Source organism: Pleuronectes platessa, chromosome 22 (assembly GCF_947347685.1).
Source record: "Pleuronectes platessa chromosome 22, fPlePla1.1, whole genome shotgun sequence".
NCBI lineage: Eukaryota > Metazoa > Chordata > Actinopteri > Pleuronectiformes > Pleuronectidae > Pleuronectes > Pleuronectes platessa.
In genome coordinates, this window is record NC_070647.1 from 3,488,640 (window position 1) to 3,507,407 (window position 18,768).

Genomic DNA, 18,768 nt, shown 5'->3' on the forward strand with positions numbered 1-18,768 from the left:
CTACCGTCCCAAAAACTCTTGAAAAAAAAACCTCCTGCGATTTGTTGTGGTTCCTCTATGTCAGAAACTATACGCTAGAGTGCGTCGAATGGGAATACGACCAGAATTGACGTCACAGTTGGTCTACATGGCATAGCCCCCCCTGGAGGCGGAGATCTGGCGGAGGAGACCAGGGTAAATTACGAGCCACAGCACCCTGCTCAACTCGAGGCGGCGGGTGTTAGCTGGGGAGCTAGCCGAGGGGGAAACAGAGCCTGCGGTCGGGCAAGTTAGAGCCACAGCCCCCTCCTCAGCTCGGGCTCGCTGGGTGATGTCCGCTGGCTGCTGGCTCACTGTCAGCGACTTGCTTCTGGTGGACGTGTGGGTGTTTTTTCCGGGGACGTGTCGGTGTTGGTTTACAGGTAGCAGCAGCGAGCTAACGCTAGCTTCTGTGTGTGTGTTTCGCCCCGGTAGAAGCAGCATGTATAACTAGAAAACAGCTGTTTGTCGGGAGCTAACGCTAGCTTGCTGCTAGTTTGTGTTTAAAGTTGCAGGACTTTCTGAAATGGTTGCTTGTGAACGTATTTACAACAGTATTGCATGTGGCACCCCACCCGGGAAGCATCGGCCTGGGAGGTGTGGGGATAGATCCCATTTCGGGTCCGGAATGGAGGAACAATGCTCACGGAGGCTAACCCAAGTCGTAGCTCCTGTGTTTGTGTCGCCCCGGTAGAAGCTGCAGGTATAAATAGAAAACAGCTGTTTTTGTGGAGCTTTGTTAGAAAATAGCACCGGAACGTGTTCCAGGACCCCCCCCCCCCCCGGTCTCCGGCTGCTTGTACCCATGCTTGGGCGCTCGCTCAGCGGATAGCCTCTCCTGCGATGCCCGGGCGGCAATGCGGAGGAGGAGGAGGGGGGGACGGAGCTGCGCCTTGTAACTTTTGTGGCCCGTACAGATTTGCTCCAGGCACCCCGAGCTGCACGAACCGGTTCCAGTCACCAGCAGCTCGTTGCCGCCCCCGTAGCTCGCTTTAAAATAAACTCATACCCGGGGTTTTAAGTGCATTTCGCCGCAAAAGTTGCAGCAGTGTTAGCCTCCAAAGCTTTAGCCCCTCCACGATCCCTTTGTCTGTGTCTGTGTGTGTATGTTAGGGATGGGCATAATCAATCGACGATCGATGAATTGATCATTAAGAATTTCGTCGATGACATTATTTTTTCATCAATGAAAACTATTGCATGTTCGCTATGTGGCAGGAGGTCGGGATATCCGAGTTGCCCTGAACGCAGCACAGCGAGGATGTTAGCAGCTGAACGAAGCAGCCCGGAGCTAAGCCTCCGCTGCTCGCTCGGCTTCATGTCCGCACACGGACCGTCAGTCCATGCAGAGGGGAAACCGGACAGACCCGGACTGAGACGTCGAGAACCGTCAAATTGAGCTAGCTGGTCTCTCATCGGAGCTTGAGAGTACAGCAGCACATATTTTCAAGTGTAACCATTGAACGGATCCAGTTTAACTGCCACAAGAGTTGTTCATCTTGTTATAAAGATCTCAATGAGGAAACAATCATTTTAATATAGCCTATAAATAGTGAATTTTTATATAAAAATATAAATGAGTAATCAAAAATCTATCGTAAATTCTCCCGACGATCGATTAAGACAATCTAATCGAATGCTCATCCCTAGTGTATGTGTGTGTGTGTGTGTGGGGGGGGGGTTGTTGGAGAGAGGGGGCGGCGGGGCGGTTAAGGGGGGGGCACTCAAAACAGGTCAATCTGAGGAGGGCTGCTTTAGACAGGGTAAAAAGGTGCTGTTTTAAATGATCCTTGTGGTATTTTGACCAAAAAATGTTACAGACATTTCATTAAGACCCCAAGGAGCCATATCAACTGTGGTAAAATGGGCATAATGTCCCCTTTAACATGCTAAAATTCTTACCAAAATTTGCTGAAAGTTAGAAAAGGTGTAAATTTACGTATTCTGGAGGAATTTTGAATGGGCGTCGCAAAATGGCTCAATGGTGACCCCCGGAACGTGTTCACATTGATCTATCTTCACCAAAATCGATACACAGGTGTATCATGACCAGACCGACCAAATACCGATATAGTTGCAATTGGAAAAACACTACAGGAAGCCTGCTATTTTGCATTTAGTGGCCATTTTGGCCATATTCCACATTTTTACTTTGAGGTACTTGTACTTGTCCTTACATTTAATGCAAAGATAAACATTTGCAGGTGGTGCATTTAAGGCAGATAGGAAAACTGTCACACACACACACAGTGTCCTACCATAAAAACATCTTTAAAACTTGAATACTGAGATACTGTGAGTTTTATGTTTCTAATCACTGATGGGTGTTGATTTCTTTTACATTGAATATGAAGTTTTCATGTGGGCAGAGCAGGACACAGCCCCACACACATCCTAGTCCTCCAATTAGTGGTCAGCTATGGAATTGCCCCAGTAATGTCTCTAAATGTCAGTTGTAGTGAGTTTAATCATTCAAAAGTTTAGTTTAGTTTACACTAGTTTTAGAGGAATGGTGGAGATGTAGAGCTGGACGTCATCAGCGTAGCAGTGGAAATGGAGACTGTGAGGACGTGGCTGAGGGGGAGGAGGCGAGGACCATGCACTAAGCCCTGGGGGATGCCTCGGGACAGAGGAGCAGTGGTGGAGGTGCAGTTATTGAAATAGATGAACTGTTGTTGGGCTGTGAGATATGACCTTAGCCAGGAGAGGGCAGCACCAGGGGCGCTTGTCAGCAAAATCAGACGCAAACTCAAAGTGGAAAAAAATCCCTTTGCTATTGAATGTTTTATTTTGTCTACATGGGCAGTGGGAACAAAATCTAAATATGAAACCATCCATCATTGAACACGCACTCTGCGACTGAGGCGAAGCAGGAGGATACTTGTGGGGACGGCCATTTGCCTCTGTCAATTGGAAAGGTGAGAGACAGAGGGCATAGAGAGAGAGAGAGAGGGTAGAAAGAGAGAGTGAGAGAGAGAGAGAGAGAGAGATTTTTAGATTTTTAACAACAACTTTATTAGGTAAAATTTTTTGACAATACACATTGAAACACCTAATAAGTTATTTTAAAATACATATAAATAAATAAACAAAAGACTCACACAATATAATCAGCATAAACAAGTTCTTGATTTGTCACAGAACATAAAACATCTTCAAAACACCACAGATCATTAAAAGAGTCCAGGTCACCTGCTGCTTTATAAAAACTAAAATCAACCAATATTCTGGATTTAATCGTGTTGACACAGACAGGGACCGACTTATTGTGGACGTCCTACTCTACCTTCCTCTTCCTGGTTATATACACGGCCATCTTAGCCTGCCCTAAAACAAAGTTTAAAAGCTGGCTTTTGTATTTTTGTTGGCGCGTGTATTTAAAACCATAAATAAAACCCTGCTTGTTAAAACCTCTTTAAAACTGGTAAAAACAACTTGTAAAAACAGAAACAAATCGGACAATCATGAAAACAGTGAGACGGTGACACTCATGAAAACAGTGAAAGAGAGTTTCGTTTACACCACAAAATGGGCATTTGTCTTCCACTGTCTTCTTGATTATTGATAAAAAAGCGTACACTGCCATGATGCCGTGGAGCAACCTCCACTGGAGGTCTCCGTGTCTCTTACTCAGTGGAGGTTTGTAGAGCGACCTCCACTGAAGTCCGGTTCCTTGGGCTCCACCAAAAAAGCTCCTCCAAGGAGTGTCTCTCTGTCAGTTCAGTCTTTTAATGTTAAGTGTTTTTACCAGAAGTCGGTATAGAGTCTTCCTGGTAGTTCCCTCCAGGGAGACCGGGCGAGCCGGCTGCACCAGAGGTCAAGAACAGTCCTTCAAATCCAGTGCCAGGAAAGTGGCAGGGAAAGGGTCCTCAACATCTGGCCCAGCGTAGAGACCCCGGCAGCCTGCATCAGTCTGGACAGGGTGCCCTGTGCCCAGCGGGGGGGATCTAAAACGGTCCCATACAGGACAGGCTCCTGCAGCAGCCAGTGCAGGGAGTCCCCTTGTAGCCTTTGCTCTTTTTTTAAAAGGTTCCCGACTTTAAAAACACTCATGAAATCCAGGAAGAGATGGTGAGACTAGCTTGTCATCGCTCATTAAAAACAGGCTAAAATCCAGACCCAGGCTGTTAAAATGTTGCAGGATGCACCGGGATAGATATCATGCTCAGAGACATCATTTACAAGGGGGCCTCCTCCCTGGACTCTCCGGAGCTTCAGAGGCTACCTGTCACACTTCAGTCTGCCATGCTGCCTGTTAGCATACACGCGCACACTCAATGACACAGTCACTCAGCAAACTAATCTAAACAGAAAAAAAACAACCAGACAACTAAAGACCAACAAATAAACATACACCTAAATGGTAGAGCTCAGTAAAGTTAGTCTTAATCCCACAATACTTTCACACTCACACACAGCTCTCAGCTCCACGCTCACTCCGCCATGACAGAGAGAGAGAGAGAGAGAGAGAGAGAGAGAGAGAGAGAGAGAGAGAGAGAGAGAGAGAGAGAGAGAGAGAGATTACCCAGGAGACAACTGTCTACATCAGTGGTTCTAAAAGTGGGGGGCGCAATGTTACAGACGAAAAAAAAAAAGACCGACCTCAAGGGCGAAATGCTAGGGGCTGGACTGACACAACAAATCAAATACTGTTTCGTTCCTGATCCACGAATCAAAAGAGGAGTGTTATCATTTGAACGCGAGTTGCACGTTAGCTTCCAGCATAAAAGTAACTGCAGGCATGGTCAGCGCTCACCCTCACTGAGACGACACCCTGCAGAGTTTGTGCGATTGCTCTTGTTTCCTCTATAATTCAGATATTCATTGCTTTATAAACAGTCTTTTTAAAGACGCACTCCTTCCTTAATAATACCTTCCTGCACTTGCAGCAGGCCTATTCGTAGCCTAATCTAAGGAGTAATTTGCTCCACAGTCTTTTTTAGAAAGCTCATAGCCCCAAGCGCTAGCCTTCTAGCTAGCTAACTTCTTCCAACTACAGCTAGCCCTTTTCTCCTTAACACCTACCTTTACATCTTCAATCATCCAGAGTGTTTACAACAAATAAAACACCAACACTTGAATACTATTCTGTGCTGTCCCTGTCTACATTGTGTACTGTTCGTTTTGTTAGGAACCATTGCCTAGCACAGCCTTATTCATGATTTCAGTGCAAGTCGCTCACAGCCACACATACAAACACACTCAAAAGACCACGATGTTGCAATTAGAACTTTATTAACATCCCACACACTGTATCAGCAAACAAACACAACTATGGACATATTACATGTTGCCTGACTGTTACATTCGTAACAGTTACATTCGTAACAGTCAGGCAACCGATGCGCCGGTTGCGAAGAAGCCAAAGCTTCGCAAATATGACAAGAGCTATTTGCAGTTTGGTTTCACCGTCACTGGCACGACTGGGCAACGTCCTCAGTGTGTTTTGTGTGCCGAGGTGCTGGCAAATGACAGCATGAAGCCATGCAAATTAAAAAGGCACCTCGACACCAAACACCCCGACTTGAAAGAGAAGCCTGTGGACTTCTTTAACAGGTAAACGTGATGGCCTCCAGCAACAACAATCCACCATCTCCAAGCATAGCACTGTCTCCAAGCTATCTATCTATCTATATATTGTGCAGTGGCGGTGCGTCAATACAGGGCGCTGGGGCGCCGCCCACCCTACAATTTTGAGATGAAAAAAATAAAAAATGACATGACAAAAAACATTATATATCAAATAATTTAATAAGAAATGTACTGTTTTAAAGCGTTAAATGTGTGCCGGAGACCGTAAGCCCCTGTCAAAAACCACTTAAATGTGACCAAATATAATATATTGCCATTCGTTGAATGATAACATACGATAACGTCACTGAGAGAGAAGCCACTCCTCCCTGTGGGCGCCGGTCAAGTGGAAGTCTATGGAAGCCAAAAAAAGGGGCAGGAACATTTGAGCAAGGACAGTTCTCATTGGCGGATGACAGTTCGAGCCATGGGCGCACGTACCTTGCGCCCACAGCCAATGAAAGGGTTTCTTATATATCATGCTGACAGGACTGTCCAATCAGAGACCTTTTGTGATTCCCTCACATCACATATCTACAGGTGCAGCATAGTTATCACTTAGCAGATACTTGTTTTAATCTGAGAGTATGGCGAATGAAGAACCTACAAGCGGAGCTTCTCCTCCAGCCTTTATGCTAACCGGAGCTGGTTAGCGGGCTGTGCAGTGAGTAATGCGTTTTTTTGTTTCCCCTGCTTGTTGTTCCAATGTACTGGGACTGAAATACTCTGGACTACAACGACGGGGATGAGGGATCTAAAGCACTTCACCCAGAAATGCAAGAAACACGAATCGTCTCGCTGCCATCTTACTAACAGCATGAAGCTAAGTCTCTTTGGGAGACTGAGTATAGCGGAACAGCTCGACGAAGGGTACCGAATTGGCATCCGTAAACACAATGAGGAAGTAAGGAAGAACAGGCACATTCTCTCAAGAATTATAGACTGTATTAAGTTCTGTGGTGCATTTGAGTTGGCACTGCGTGGTCATGATGAGAGCGAGAGCTCTGATAACCCAGGGATATTTCGTGGCTTGGTGGACGTTGTTGCCTCACTCGACGGTGCACTGAAAGACCATCTCGACAGCGCGACTGTGTTCAAGGGAACATCCAAATCGGTCCAGAATGAACTTCTTGACTGTATGCTGGCTGTTGTTAGGGAAAAGATCGTAAGCGAGATTCAAAGCAGCGATTTTCTATCGATCCAAGCAGATGAGACCACGGATATTAGCACACAAACCCAGCTTGTGCTTGTGCTTCGCTACTTAAATGGTGCTAACCTGGAGGAAAGATTCTTTGAGTTCATCCCTCTGCAGTCAGCTACAGCAGCGACCATTGCCATGGCATTAAAAGAACGCCTTGCTGCCATCCTCCCAGGTGAGCAGAAAGTTAAACTCATCTGCCAGGCATATGACGGTGCCAGTGTAATGAGGGGTACCTCTTCAGGTGTTCAGAAGAGAATCCAGGACGACTACCCAACTGCCCACTATATCCACTGCTATGCCCATCAGCTCAATCTTATAATGCAACAGGCCACCTCTCACATTGTTAAAGTCAAGAACTTTTTTTCTGACTTGGGTGGATTAGCTGCGTTCTTTTCAAGATCGCCGAAGCGGACCGTTGTCCTTGATAAAACAGTGGCCCGTAGACTGCCAACGGCCAGCAATGTGAGGTGGAACTTTCACAGCCGTGCCGTCAATACTGTGTTTGAGCACAGAGATGACCTCATTGACTGCTTTGAAAGAATTCGAGCATCAGATGGCTTTGATGACAAGACCAGCCACGAAGCAGGAGGCCACATCAGGCTACTGGAGGATCCTGATTTCAACTTCTTCCTTAAACTGTTTCATCGGATAATGCCACACGTGGACATTCTCTATGCCAAGCTCCAGAACAGAAACATAGATTCAGTCCATATAAATCGCTGCATCCAGCAGTTCCAAGAGGACATACAAAAAATCTGGTAATTTCATTATTGTTATTATTCTGTAAGCTTAGTCATAACATTCTTATTTTACATTAACCATAGTAATAAGACAAATGTGATTTTTAAATTATTATTATTTTTATTTACAGAGATTCAGTCCATGCAATGGTGGTGGAGCACAGAAGTGGCTCTGAGCAGCCGAGGAAGCGCCGGGCTATCGATCAAGATGAGCTTAAAAGGATTGCCTCAGAGGTGAGTGTCAAAATCAGCAGATGCCTGTGTTAAAGTTCAATGTTTTGTCTTTCCCACAGCAGAACACATGTTGGAAATTGTGAGATTTGTGTGGATATCATATCAGACTATACTTTATCTAAAATACCAATTCGAAATGTTGATGAGCCATCAGACCTAATTCCTGGCTTTTGTGTGTCATGGAGTGGGGGTGTGTGTGTTTCATAGCACCAGGCTAGTTCCTGGCTTTTGTGTGTCTAGAGCCAGAGCTGTTAGACTCTGATTGTTGGCTTTTGTCTGCAGCCAGGACAAGATGGTTGAAGTAAAAGGTTATTAGCATCTAAATGCCCCACACCTTATCTGTCTGTCTCTCTCTATATTTATCTGTAGGTATGCGACACCATACTTGGACACACCAAGGAACGCTTTGCCTTCAAGGACCACCTCATCAGTGCCACCTTACTGGACAGCCCCCAGTTTGACCACTACCTCGATGCATTCCCTGAAGTTGCTCTGGCCACAACATTGAAGGCCTATCCTGTGCTCGATGGAAGTAGGCTGAAGACAGAGCTTACCCTCATCTATGGCTCAGAAGAATTCCGAACCTGTCGTGGTGCTGTGGATCTTTACCAGTTGTTCAAAGACAATAACCTTTCTGAGGTATTTTCAGAGACAGAAACACTGCTTAAAATCATCATCACAACTCCCATGGCCACTGCTGAGGCGGAGAGGTGTTTTTCAACACTGAAAAGGGTTAAAACCTTTCTCAGGAACACAATGACTCAGGACAGACTGAATGCCTTAGCCATGCTCTCAATGGAAAAAAGGCTTGTCACAGACATGATTGACTTTAACCAGAAGGTGATAGAGAGATTTGCCAGCTTGAAAGAGGGGAGGGCTAAGTTTCTTTACAAGTAGTGGGGCCTACTCTTGACAAACAACAAATGTAAAATGTTATGTCTCTTCTGCTCTAAACCTCTTTCGTGTGAGGGTGTGGGCACCTTTTTTATTCTGTTCATCTCTGAAACCCTACCCAATGTCTCTTACCTATGTCCCTACCATTCTGCTCTGAACTGTCATGCCCAAAGTAACAGGTTATTGTTGTTGGATACTAGTGTTGAGCACTGTATGTTATTGAAATAAAGCTATGTTTTTTTTAATATTCTAATCAAAACCTCAGTTTTTTTATTAAATAAACCGCGCCGCCCAAGTGCGCCCCCCCCCAAAAAAATGTCACCAGCCGCCACTGATATTGTGGTGTAGTTAAGGGCGGTGGTGGCGGGCGGCGCGGGGGGTGGGGGAGGGGCCCCAACTACCCCTAACCAGCTTTGGGGGGGCCCAGCATGCAAAAGTTTGAGAACCCCTTGTCTACATCAACAACCATTTGGTGGTTGATCCTCAAGCGATCATGGACCTGATGTATAACTGCGGAGCGTCTGTGGACGACTGCAGACTCTTGTTTGTCCGATTGTCCTCTGAGCAGGGGGACGGCCTCTGCTTCTCTGGACGATTGGCAGCCTATGCACTCGTCGGCTGCATTTGGGCCTGACTGGGCAAGTTGGGGGACCTCTTTGTCATTGGAGAACGTTTTGCTTTGTTCTTTATTTCTTTGTTCAAATTTTCTACCTCCAACTTTTTCTCCTTGAGTAAACCGATGAAATGAACCCTCAGCATGTGCACGTGCTCCTGTGCTTCCATCAGCTGATGTTGTAAACGTTTCACCTGCTTTGTGGAACTCTCATGGCGCGTTTCACTGAGATGCAACTTTTTATTCAGAAGGTAGATGCGAAGCTGATAGTCTTCTTTGGTTTCCTCACCCACCCTCACTTCATCATAACTTGGGCATTTTTCTTTCATTTTCTGTACCCCGATTTTTACTTTCTTGGGGTCATGGATAACACGGGCACAAGACTCTACATCCGCGTTGAGACGCATCATACGTGTCCCTAGGATCCTGGTCTCCTCCTGCTTCTTGTTCAACTCCTTCTCGCTCATCTTTAATTTACTGATTAAAAGTCTCTTATTTTCAGTCAGTGTGACGTTTTGTTGCTTGGTCTCAGTCAGATGTTCTTGCATTTCCTTAAATTTCTCTTTTTCTGTCTGTCTTTCCTCCTCCAGTCGCTTGATCTTTCTCCTCATTGCATTCACTCGCGACTTAAGAAGAAAGTTGGTTTCCTGTACAGCGACCATTTCACACCCCACTGCTCTCATTCCCTCTTTTACAACATCTATCTCCTCAACTTTGTTGGAGAGAACCGAACATTTCTTGGAGGTAGAGATAAGTAGAAGGTTCAATGACTCCTTCTCCAAGTCTGTGATCCGCTCACCCTGCTCGGTTATTATTTTATCCTGCTCCATTTTATCGAAGACAGCATCCTTTTTATCCATCTTCCTCCTCTGTTTCTCGTTCTCAATAACTTTGTCCTTTTGGGACAGTTCGTCTTTGAGTTTCTCAACAACCCTCTGCTTCCCCTTCTCCAACTGAACAAGCTCCTTTTTGAGGTTTAACACCACATGCTCCAGTCGTTTTGAGTGTTTTTTCATGTCCGTGAATGCATTCTGTGTTTGAATCCCCATCGTCCTGCATGCATCCATCGTTCTATGCATGTGTGCCACCACTGAAAATCCCTCCTTCTTTCAACCTCAGCTAGTGCCGCTCCGTATTGAATATGGGTGTCAGCTAACATTTGTCTGGTCACTTCATGTTTTAAGCTATTTTGTTATAAAGCTTCTCTTAATTCAGCTTTGTCCTGCTCACTTTTTTGGCTTTCCTTCAGGCTCTTCTCCAGGTCCTCCTCCCTTCATCTGCCATCTTCCAGCTTCTTCCGGAGATCCACAATTTCTCCCTCAAGCGTGTCTATACTCTTGGCTTTGTTGCTATCTCTCTCTTTCCAGAGTTGAAGCATAAGCAGCATTACACTGATAATAAAACACAATATAACTCACCAGACTGTCATGTACACCCTAAAAAATTTGACCAATGGTTACTCAAAACAATTGTGGCAACAAAGTGACAAGTGATATAATTGAGTAGATTTTAATTACTACAACTTTGATTAAAAAGTATTGAATAATTTAACTAAATTTAAACATAAAAAATGATTTATATTTACTGAAAATCTGGTGTAAATGTATTTATATTAACTGAAAATTTGCTGTAAATTGATTTATATTTACTGAAAATATGCTGTAAAATGTTTTACATTTACTGAATATTTGGTGGAAATTGATACATTTTTACTGAAAATCTGGCGTAAATGTTTATATTAACTTAAAATCTGCTGTAAATTGATTAATATTTACTGAAAATCTGCTGTAAATTGATTAACATTTACTGAATAAACGGTGAAATTGATTAATTTTTACTGAAAATCTGGTGTAAATTTATTTATATTTACTGAATATTTCGTGAATTTTATTTATATTTACTGATTAAAATTTGTATAACCTTACTAAATATCGGGATATAAATGATTTGGATTCACTTAATAATATAAACTATATCAACTCATTTTAGCATATTGTTCAACACAATTACACTGGTATTCTTATTTATATCTACGTAAATTGAATTCAAGTATTAAATTGCTTCACAATACTTTAAATCAATATATTCAATAATATTGGATGTCACTTTGTTGCCATAATTTGTTTATGTCTAATCCATTCAATACCATGACTTATGATGGCACAATTTACTTCAGTAGGATCAACAGATCACCATGCATAACAAGAACAGCAGATAAAAAACCTTTATTTGTGCAACTTTGCTTAAACATGTTCATTCAACATTTTTTAAGTGCAAATGCAAAAATACAATAAAAACTAGAGACAAATATTATGCAAAACATGTATATGTACAATAGAGATACAATTTATACCGCTAATCTGGGATAAGGTCTTGGATACTTTTTCACTGCTAAAATTGGACTCACTTAAAATTTCTCAATAAAAAATTTCTAATTTGCATCCCTAGTGTGCACAGTGGACAAAGTTTAAGAACAGTTGCATGGTAAAAAACATAATGCCCCTCCCCTCAAATGAGTATGGTTGGGTAAGGACAATCCCTCAACACAGAAACTGTGGGATTTAACAAAGCCTTGAAGCAAAACATAACAAGTAACGTTAAACTCGAATAGGGACCCTTTCAAATGAAAGGAGATTTGTTTTTTCAATGTCTAAACTGTTGATGTTTTGCCATTGACCTAACAAACTTCCCTTCATTTTTTATCTAGTAGCTTGTTCTTGAGGCTGTTCACTTTTGGGGACAGCTTTGAACAATCCAGTTACAGGAAGAGTTTCTGGAAGGCTTCGAAAGTGTACCTGAGCTCCTTAGGATAGGCAAGATTCACTGCATATGTCAGTCCAACGAGCATGGAGCAAGCCCTTGGAAAATTTGTCAGTCCAATCAGAACTGTTACGCTTTCCAACACAATACCAACTTTGTCGGCACCCTCTGACGTTTTAATCTTGAAGATCTTCATCTTTTGGTCAGCAAGATCCTGCGACACACTGTCTTCATCAGCATCCTGAAAGAGCAAAAATATTGTTTCTCAGACTATACAGTAGGGATGAGCGAGTACAGCATTATCTGTATCTGTATCTGTATCTGTTAACCATATCAATTATCTGTATCCGTATCCGTACTCGGAGTGAGCGGGGCCTAACCCGGAAGTGGGTGTGATTTAACCCGGAAGTGGGCCGGGTTGTCTTGAAATGGGCGGGGCTTTAACCAGTATATTATTTTAAGCATGCAATTGATATGGGTTGATCAGAAATTGTTATATTTATTGCTGATTAGAAAACTATTACAGGACAGCATCAGCATTGAGCTTCAGATCAATGATTTTGATCACAATAGCAAACAAACTATTTACAGAACAAGTTTTGTAACAATGAATACAACACATGCTGTTGCAATTATGAAGTGAAATGTAATAACAAGTGTTTTCATACTCAACATAACTTTCTTTTTTAACTTTGAATTTTTTTTAATTTATTTCCACACCAGGTGTGTGTGTGTGTGTATGTGTGTGTGTGTGTGTGTGTGTGTAAGTGAGTAAGAGAGAGACAGAGAGAGAGAGGGGGAGTGTGTGTGTGTGTGTGTAGCTTAATTAGGGCCCGAGCACCGAAATCGGTGGGAGGCCCTATTGAAATTGAAATGATTATTATTATTATTATTAGGGCCCGAGCACCGAAATCGGTGAGAGGACCTATTGAAATTGAAATGATTATTATTATTAGGGCCCGAGCACCGAAATCGGTGAGAGGACCTATTGAAATTGAAATGATTATTATTATTCCTATTATTATTATTTTGCTGTGTCGTTAATGAATTGGCTTTTTGAGGGCTTTACCATGCTCAAAAAGTTGTAAAAGTTTGCAGTAAGTTAGAAAGTCGTGAAAATTTACGTATTCTGGGGTATTTGGAAATGGGCGTGGCAAAATGGCTCAACAGCGCCACCAACGGAGAGCCCCTCATTTACGGAGATGCACCTCATTTAGCATTCACTGATCCTCACGAAATTGAAGACAGTTGTGTATCATCACTAGATGTACAAAAAAGCCTCTTGGAGCATTATGAAAAACGCAACAGGAAGCCCGCCATTTTTGATTTGATTTGAGTCCAAACTAGACACATACGACAAGAGTCGCGACCAGAAGACATCACTGCAGAAATTGTGACTTACAATCACAGCGCCCCCTGGTGGCAACAGGAAATGTCTTGTTTTTAAGACGTGTTATGTTTTTATGTACTACTCGGAGAGCTTTCATCAGATCAACTTAAAAATTAGATGAGACTCTACAAAACAAGATGAAGATCTAAAGTTATCAATATTTAAACTTTTCATCATACCGTGTGACCGTGGTGAGGTCTCAAAGTTCGACTAAACGCCAATATAAGCGAGCTTCTGTAACTTAGACATATTTTGTCCAATCGACTCCAAACTACACATATAAGACAAGAGTCGCGACCGGAAGACATCTACCTAGAAATCATGACTTAAAAGGAAAGCGCCCCCTGGTGGCATCAGGAAATGTCTTGTTTTTGTACATCGTGCGCTTTGATTTATTTGTCGGAGAGCTTTCATCACATCAATTTAAAATTTAGACGGGTGGCATCACAACAAGATGGAGATCTAAAGTTATCAAAGAAACAACTTTTCGACACACCGTCTGACTGTGGCGGGGCGTCAAATCAGCTCGCCATGACACACGAAAACGCTTTAAAGGGGACATATTCGCTTTAAAGGGGACATATTATTTCCATTTCACCACAGTTGATATGGTTCCTTGGGTTCTTAATGAAATGTCTGTAAAATATTTTGGTAAAAATACCCCAAGGATAATTTAAAACAGCACCTTTATACTCTGTCTAAAACAGACCTCCTCAGATCAACCTGTTTTGAAGGCCCCGCCCCCCTCTCACCCCGCCCCCATCTTACCCCACCCCCTTTCACCCCTCTCATCCCTCCCCCTTCTCACCCCTCCCCCCTCTCATGGAGGTGTAGGACATGTGCTTGAATGTGTTCTCACTACAGAATGCATTCAACATCTATAGAGCAGATTATGGGCCTCGTGAAAATTTACGTATTCTGGGGTATTTGGAAATGGGTGTGGCAAAATGGCTCAACAGCGCCACCAATGGTGCTTTCCCTCATTTACGGAGAAACACCTCATTTAGCATTCACTGATCCCCACGAAATTGAAGACAGTTGTGTATCATCACCAGATGCACAAAAAACGCGCTCGGAGCAATATGAAAAACGCAACAGGAAGCACGCCATTTTCGATTTCGTGGCCATTTTGGTCATATTCCATAATCTTTTACTTTGATATACTTCTCGTACAGCTTTCATCACATCAACTGAAAATTTAGACGAGTGTCATCACAACAAGATGGAGATCTAAAGTTATCAAAGAAACAACTTTTCGTCACACTGTCTGACTGTGGCGGGGCGTCACATCAGCTCGCCATAACACACGAAAACGCTTTAACTTCCGTGTTCATGGGTCCATCTCCCTCAAACTACATGTGTGTATCATCAGCCCCCCTCCCTTGAAGATATTCAGATGGTTTTAAAGAATGGGCGTGGCAAAATGGACTCAACAGCGCCACCAACAGAGCTTCCCCTCATTTATGGAGAAACACCTCATTTAGAATTCACTGATCCTCACGAAATTGAAGACAGTTGTGTATCATCACCAGATGCACAAAAAACGCGCTCGGAGCAATTTGAAAAACGCAACAGGAACCCCGCCATTTTCGATTTGGACCATATTCCATGTTTTTTATTTTCAAGTACTTCTTGGAGAGCTTTCATCAGATCAACTGAAAATTTAGACGAGTGTCATCACAACAAGATGGAGATCTAAAGTTATTGAAAGATCAATTTTTCGCCACACCGTGTGACCGTGGCGAGGCGTCAAAATGTGACTAAACGCCATCAAAACACAAGCTTCTGTATCTTGGACATATTTGGTCCAATCGAGTTCAAACTACACATGTAAGACAAGAAGCGCGACCTGATGACATCAACAAAGACACCATGACTTAAAATCATAGCGCCACCTGCTGGCTACAGGAAGTGAAGCGTTTATCTTGCAGCAGTGCGCAAATGCATGCAACGCTGAGACGAGCGCTTGGTCATCGAACGTTCTCTCTTCCCCGACCGCAACAGACTTGAAATTGCCTGTGCTCGGGCCCGTTAGTGCTACAACGTAGCCCTAGTTTGTAATATTTTTTATACCACTACTACCTAGAACTTGTCAGACACTCAGTGCGTGAAGTAAAATAAAACTGGTTAGAGCCAACTGACGGTTTAAAAAAAGTTTAAACCGTTAAAGTAAAAAAAAAAAAACTGTTTAAAAAAAAAATCTCCGACAGGCAGAGACGCAACGCGAGTCGCTTTCTACCAGCACCACGTCTGAACGAACCCACGTTTAACAGAACTCTACTGGTTAATAAGTAAGTACAAACTGAAATAAAAACAAACTTCAAGCTGTAGAAACCCTAAACGTTAACGGAAAAGACCCGCGAACCTGAGTGACTGAGAGACAGAGAGCTGTTCTTTGAGTGAGTGAGCAGAGCGGTGTGTGAAGGGGAGGAGCGCTGTGACGCTGTGTGAGGATTTTCATTCAGTCCGAGCACAGATATTGACTCGTATTACTCGTATAATACTCGTGCTCGGCAAAAGTGCTTTATCCGTACCGGATACTCGTTTCAGCCGAGTATCCGGCTCATCTCTACTATACAGCCAAATGTGAATGTCCTAATTGAACATCTCCCCAAGTGCATCAAACCCTATGGACAATAAAATCTATTGAAATGGGCTGTCAAAGCCTATTTAACCATTTATAAAAAAAAAAAATCTGAGATCATGTTATTGCAAAAGTATATTGCCATCCCAGATAACTTAAAAAGGATTAAACCAGCTCACCAACAAATGATACAAATTCAATGACACCAGAGATGATGGTCTGAACTGAATTGTAGATATTTGTAAATTCAATTCTAAAATGAAATCAATGGATACCTACATAAATTATTTTCTTCCTGACACGCATGTATTGATATTTATCTTATTTTACATTGACTTACAAAGGTTGGTCACATGTCAACCAATCTTTATAAAGCACTGTTAGCTCATTATTGATTCTTGAAGTCGACCACAGCAACTGAATCAACACTGTTCCTTCTGTATCTCTATAAAGGTCTCTCTCAACTGCTTTGTGAATAGTTCTTAGGAAGAAACTCCTAGCTAGGAACTTTTAGGGCTACATTATAAAGACAATAAGTAAACTACTGATAACTTTTGAATTCTGCCAGCTGGTGAAACAGATGGATGGGGAGGATTTAGTACTTTAAAATTCCCTAATGGAAAACAAATGTACAATGCACAATGATTACCTGCATGACTTCACAAACCTTAGTAGCTTGCAAAGAATTACTGGGAGTTACTTGTGATTGTATTTTGACCTTCCCAAGACATACAAAGGGGGAGAGATGAAAGAAATAGTGATCACCATCTTTATATTTGATGTGTTCTTCAACTTACATCATACTCTTTTAAGATTTGATCTGTTGATTCCCCGAGGTAAACAATCAAACAACGAATGACAACATCTCTGGATACGTTGATGCTAGGATTGCTTGGAGCCTGAAATGACAAAAATAAACATTATTCAAGTTCATGGTTTAAGAATCATAGTCAACATTTTAGAGCTTGCTTTTTGTATGGATTAAACAAACATGACATAAAATGTTATTCAGTGAGCTTTAGATATGTTGGCAGGCAAATTGTGTCACCTTTGGACAGAGCCAGACTGTTTCCCCCCCTTTTCTGGTTTAAGCTGGTGTTGTGAACCAGATAAGACACAGGAGGGAGATACAGTCTAGATGTAAACACACATATGTAGCACTTTATTTGTGAATGATCACAGCAGACCGTCTTTTCCTGACCCCCACATGAATCTAAATGGACTACAAAGAATTAGAAACAACTTTTAGATCAATGCAGCTCAATAGAGCACCACACACCTCTGACCTAATTAATCAACATATAATTGAATGTAAATTTTTCCAACAATGTCAACAACAACTGATTATAAACTTGAATAATTCAGTATCTAATAAAGTTGCCGTTGATTGTATACTTAAGGTATGCAGTTATTTAATATTCTTATTGTAGAGAATCCCAGGCCAACATTTCCTCCTGTAGATTTAAGTAATAAGCAAATGAAATCAGCAGTTTAATCTCAAAATGCCTAAAATAGAATATCACCAAATATTATACTAATTGAAGGATACCTTGAGTAGAATAGCCTGCAACCTCAACCCCATGGTCCCTCCCTTGGACTGGAAGAGGTTCAGAAGCTTGGGAGTATATTCATCCAGCTTGGACATGAACTTTGATTCCAGGTGCACCCTTGTGATTCTTTGAAACTCGTCCTCAATCTATAAGACAAATAATGAAACCAGCTTTAAAGCCTAAAATATTACATATTACAAGTGTACATATTATTCTTCAACATTTTTAAAAGCAAGAAGCCACCTAACACAAAACATACATTTTGTATGTAAGAGCTAAATATGCAAAACCAACAGTTCAATCTTTAAAAATGGACTAGGAATATTTTTTAATTTTCATGCTCCTGTAACTCACATGAGATGCCTCAAACAGAGCGGGCCATCTGGCTTTGATGACCTCTATGCTGGGCGATAGGTTGACGATTTCGTTTCTTCTGTGTGCAAATGTTTTTGACATTGTTTCTTTTATCAGTTTGTTGTTGTCCTTTTTTTTTACTTCAGTAAGCAACTTAATCCTCTCTTGTTCTTGACTTTCTTCATCCTCTCCTGCTGGGTAAGGGGGGAGGTAGTTTACCTCTGCCTTTCGAGGCTTTTTTACACCTTTTGCTGACTTCTGGTCCGCAGGGCTCTTGCGTTTCAGTGCATTGCACATCACCTCAGGAACACCGTAGCTTCTGAGTTTGGTGTGATAATTTGCCATCTTGTATTTGATGCTTTGTTGCCAGCCATAGTAGCCTTAGAAGAATCCCGGTTCCTTGAGACATGGATATTTCTTGACAAGTACCTCAGCAACATCACTTATCTGTGCACTTGATGGATAGGCTGTATATGTATATATAGTTCCAGCCAGCTTCTCAAGAATGTCTGTCTTAACTTTTGAGGTAGTCAGAAGGGTTCCATTCTTTGTGTAGTCTTCATTGGCTCTTTCCAGGTACATTTCGGTTTCATACGCAAACTGTGGAATGGGGAACTGCTTTGGCCATGGCTGGCTTCGTTCTGTGGGACTTTGCCTAGGCAGGATAATAGTGTCCGATGAAGAAGTTGTCCCAGGAGATGATTCTTCAGCCCCTGCATATGATGAAGTTGACTGCTGACCAAAGGAACTGTCCAAAATGTCTTCATGCGGAAACAAATTAAGAATAATCGGGGCAGCTTGAACAACCTTTATGGTATCCTTGTGTTTAATTTGGTCACTCTTATGAAGAGTGAAGTAA

At 42.4% G+C, this 18,768-nt stretch overlaps 2 protein-coding genes across 2 annotated transcripts; one reads left to right on the top strand and one right to left on the bottom strand.

The window, feature by feature from the left end:
• Positions 1–7,669: 7,669 nt before the first annotated feature.
• On the top strand, positions 7,670–8,661 carry LOC128429155 (uncharacterized). The gene is made up of 2 exons (XM_053415439.1): positions 7,670–7,764; positions 8,134–8,661. The coding sequence occupies exons 1-2, from the start codon at positions 7,678–7,680 to the stop codon at positions 8,659–8,661; spliced, it is 615 nt and encodes a 204-aa protein (XP_053271414.1). The 5' UTR covers positions 7,670–7,677.
• Positions 8,662–12,029: 3,368 nt separating this feature from the next.
• On the bottom strand, positions 12,030–18,254 carry LOC128429156 (uncharacterized). Its single transcript, XM_053415440.1, has 4 exons — positions 17,910–18,254; positions 17,555–17,701; positions 16,803–16,904; positions 12,030–12,272 (listed from the first exon to the last, which is right to left on the bottom strand). Exons 1-4 carry the CDS (start codon positions 18,252–18,254, stop codon positions 12,030–12,032), a joined length of 837 nt encoding a protein of 278 aa, XP_053271415.1.
• Between the last annotated feature and the right edge of the window lie 514 nt (positions 18,255–18,768).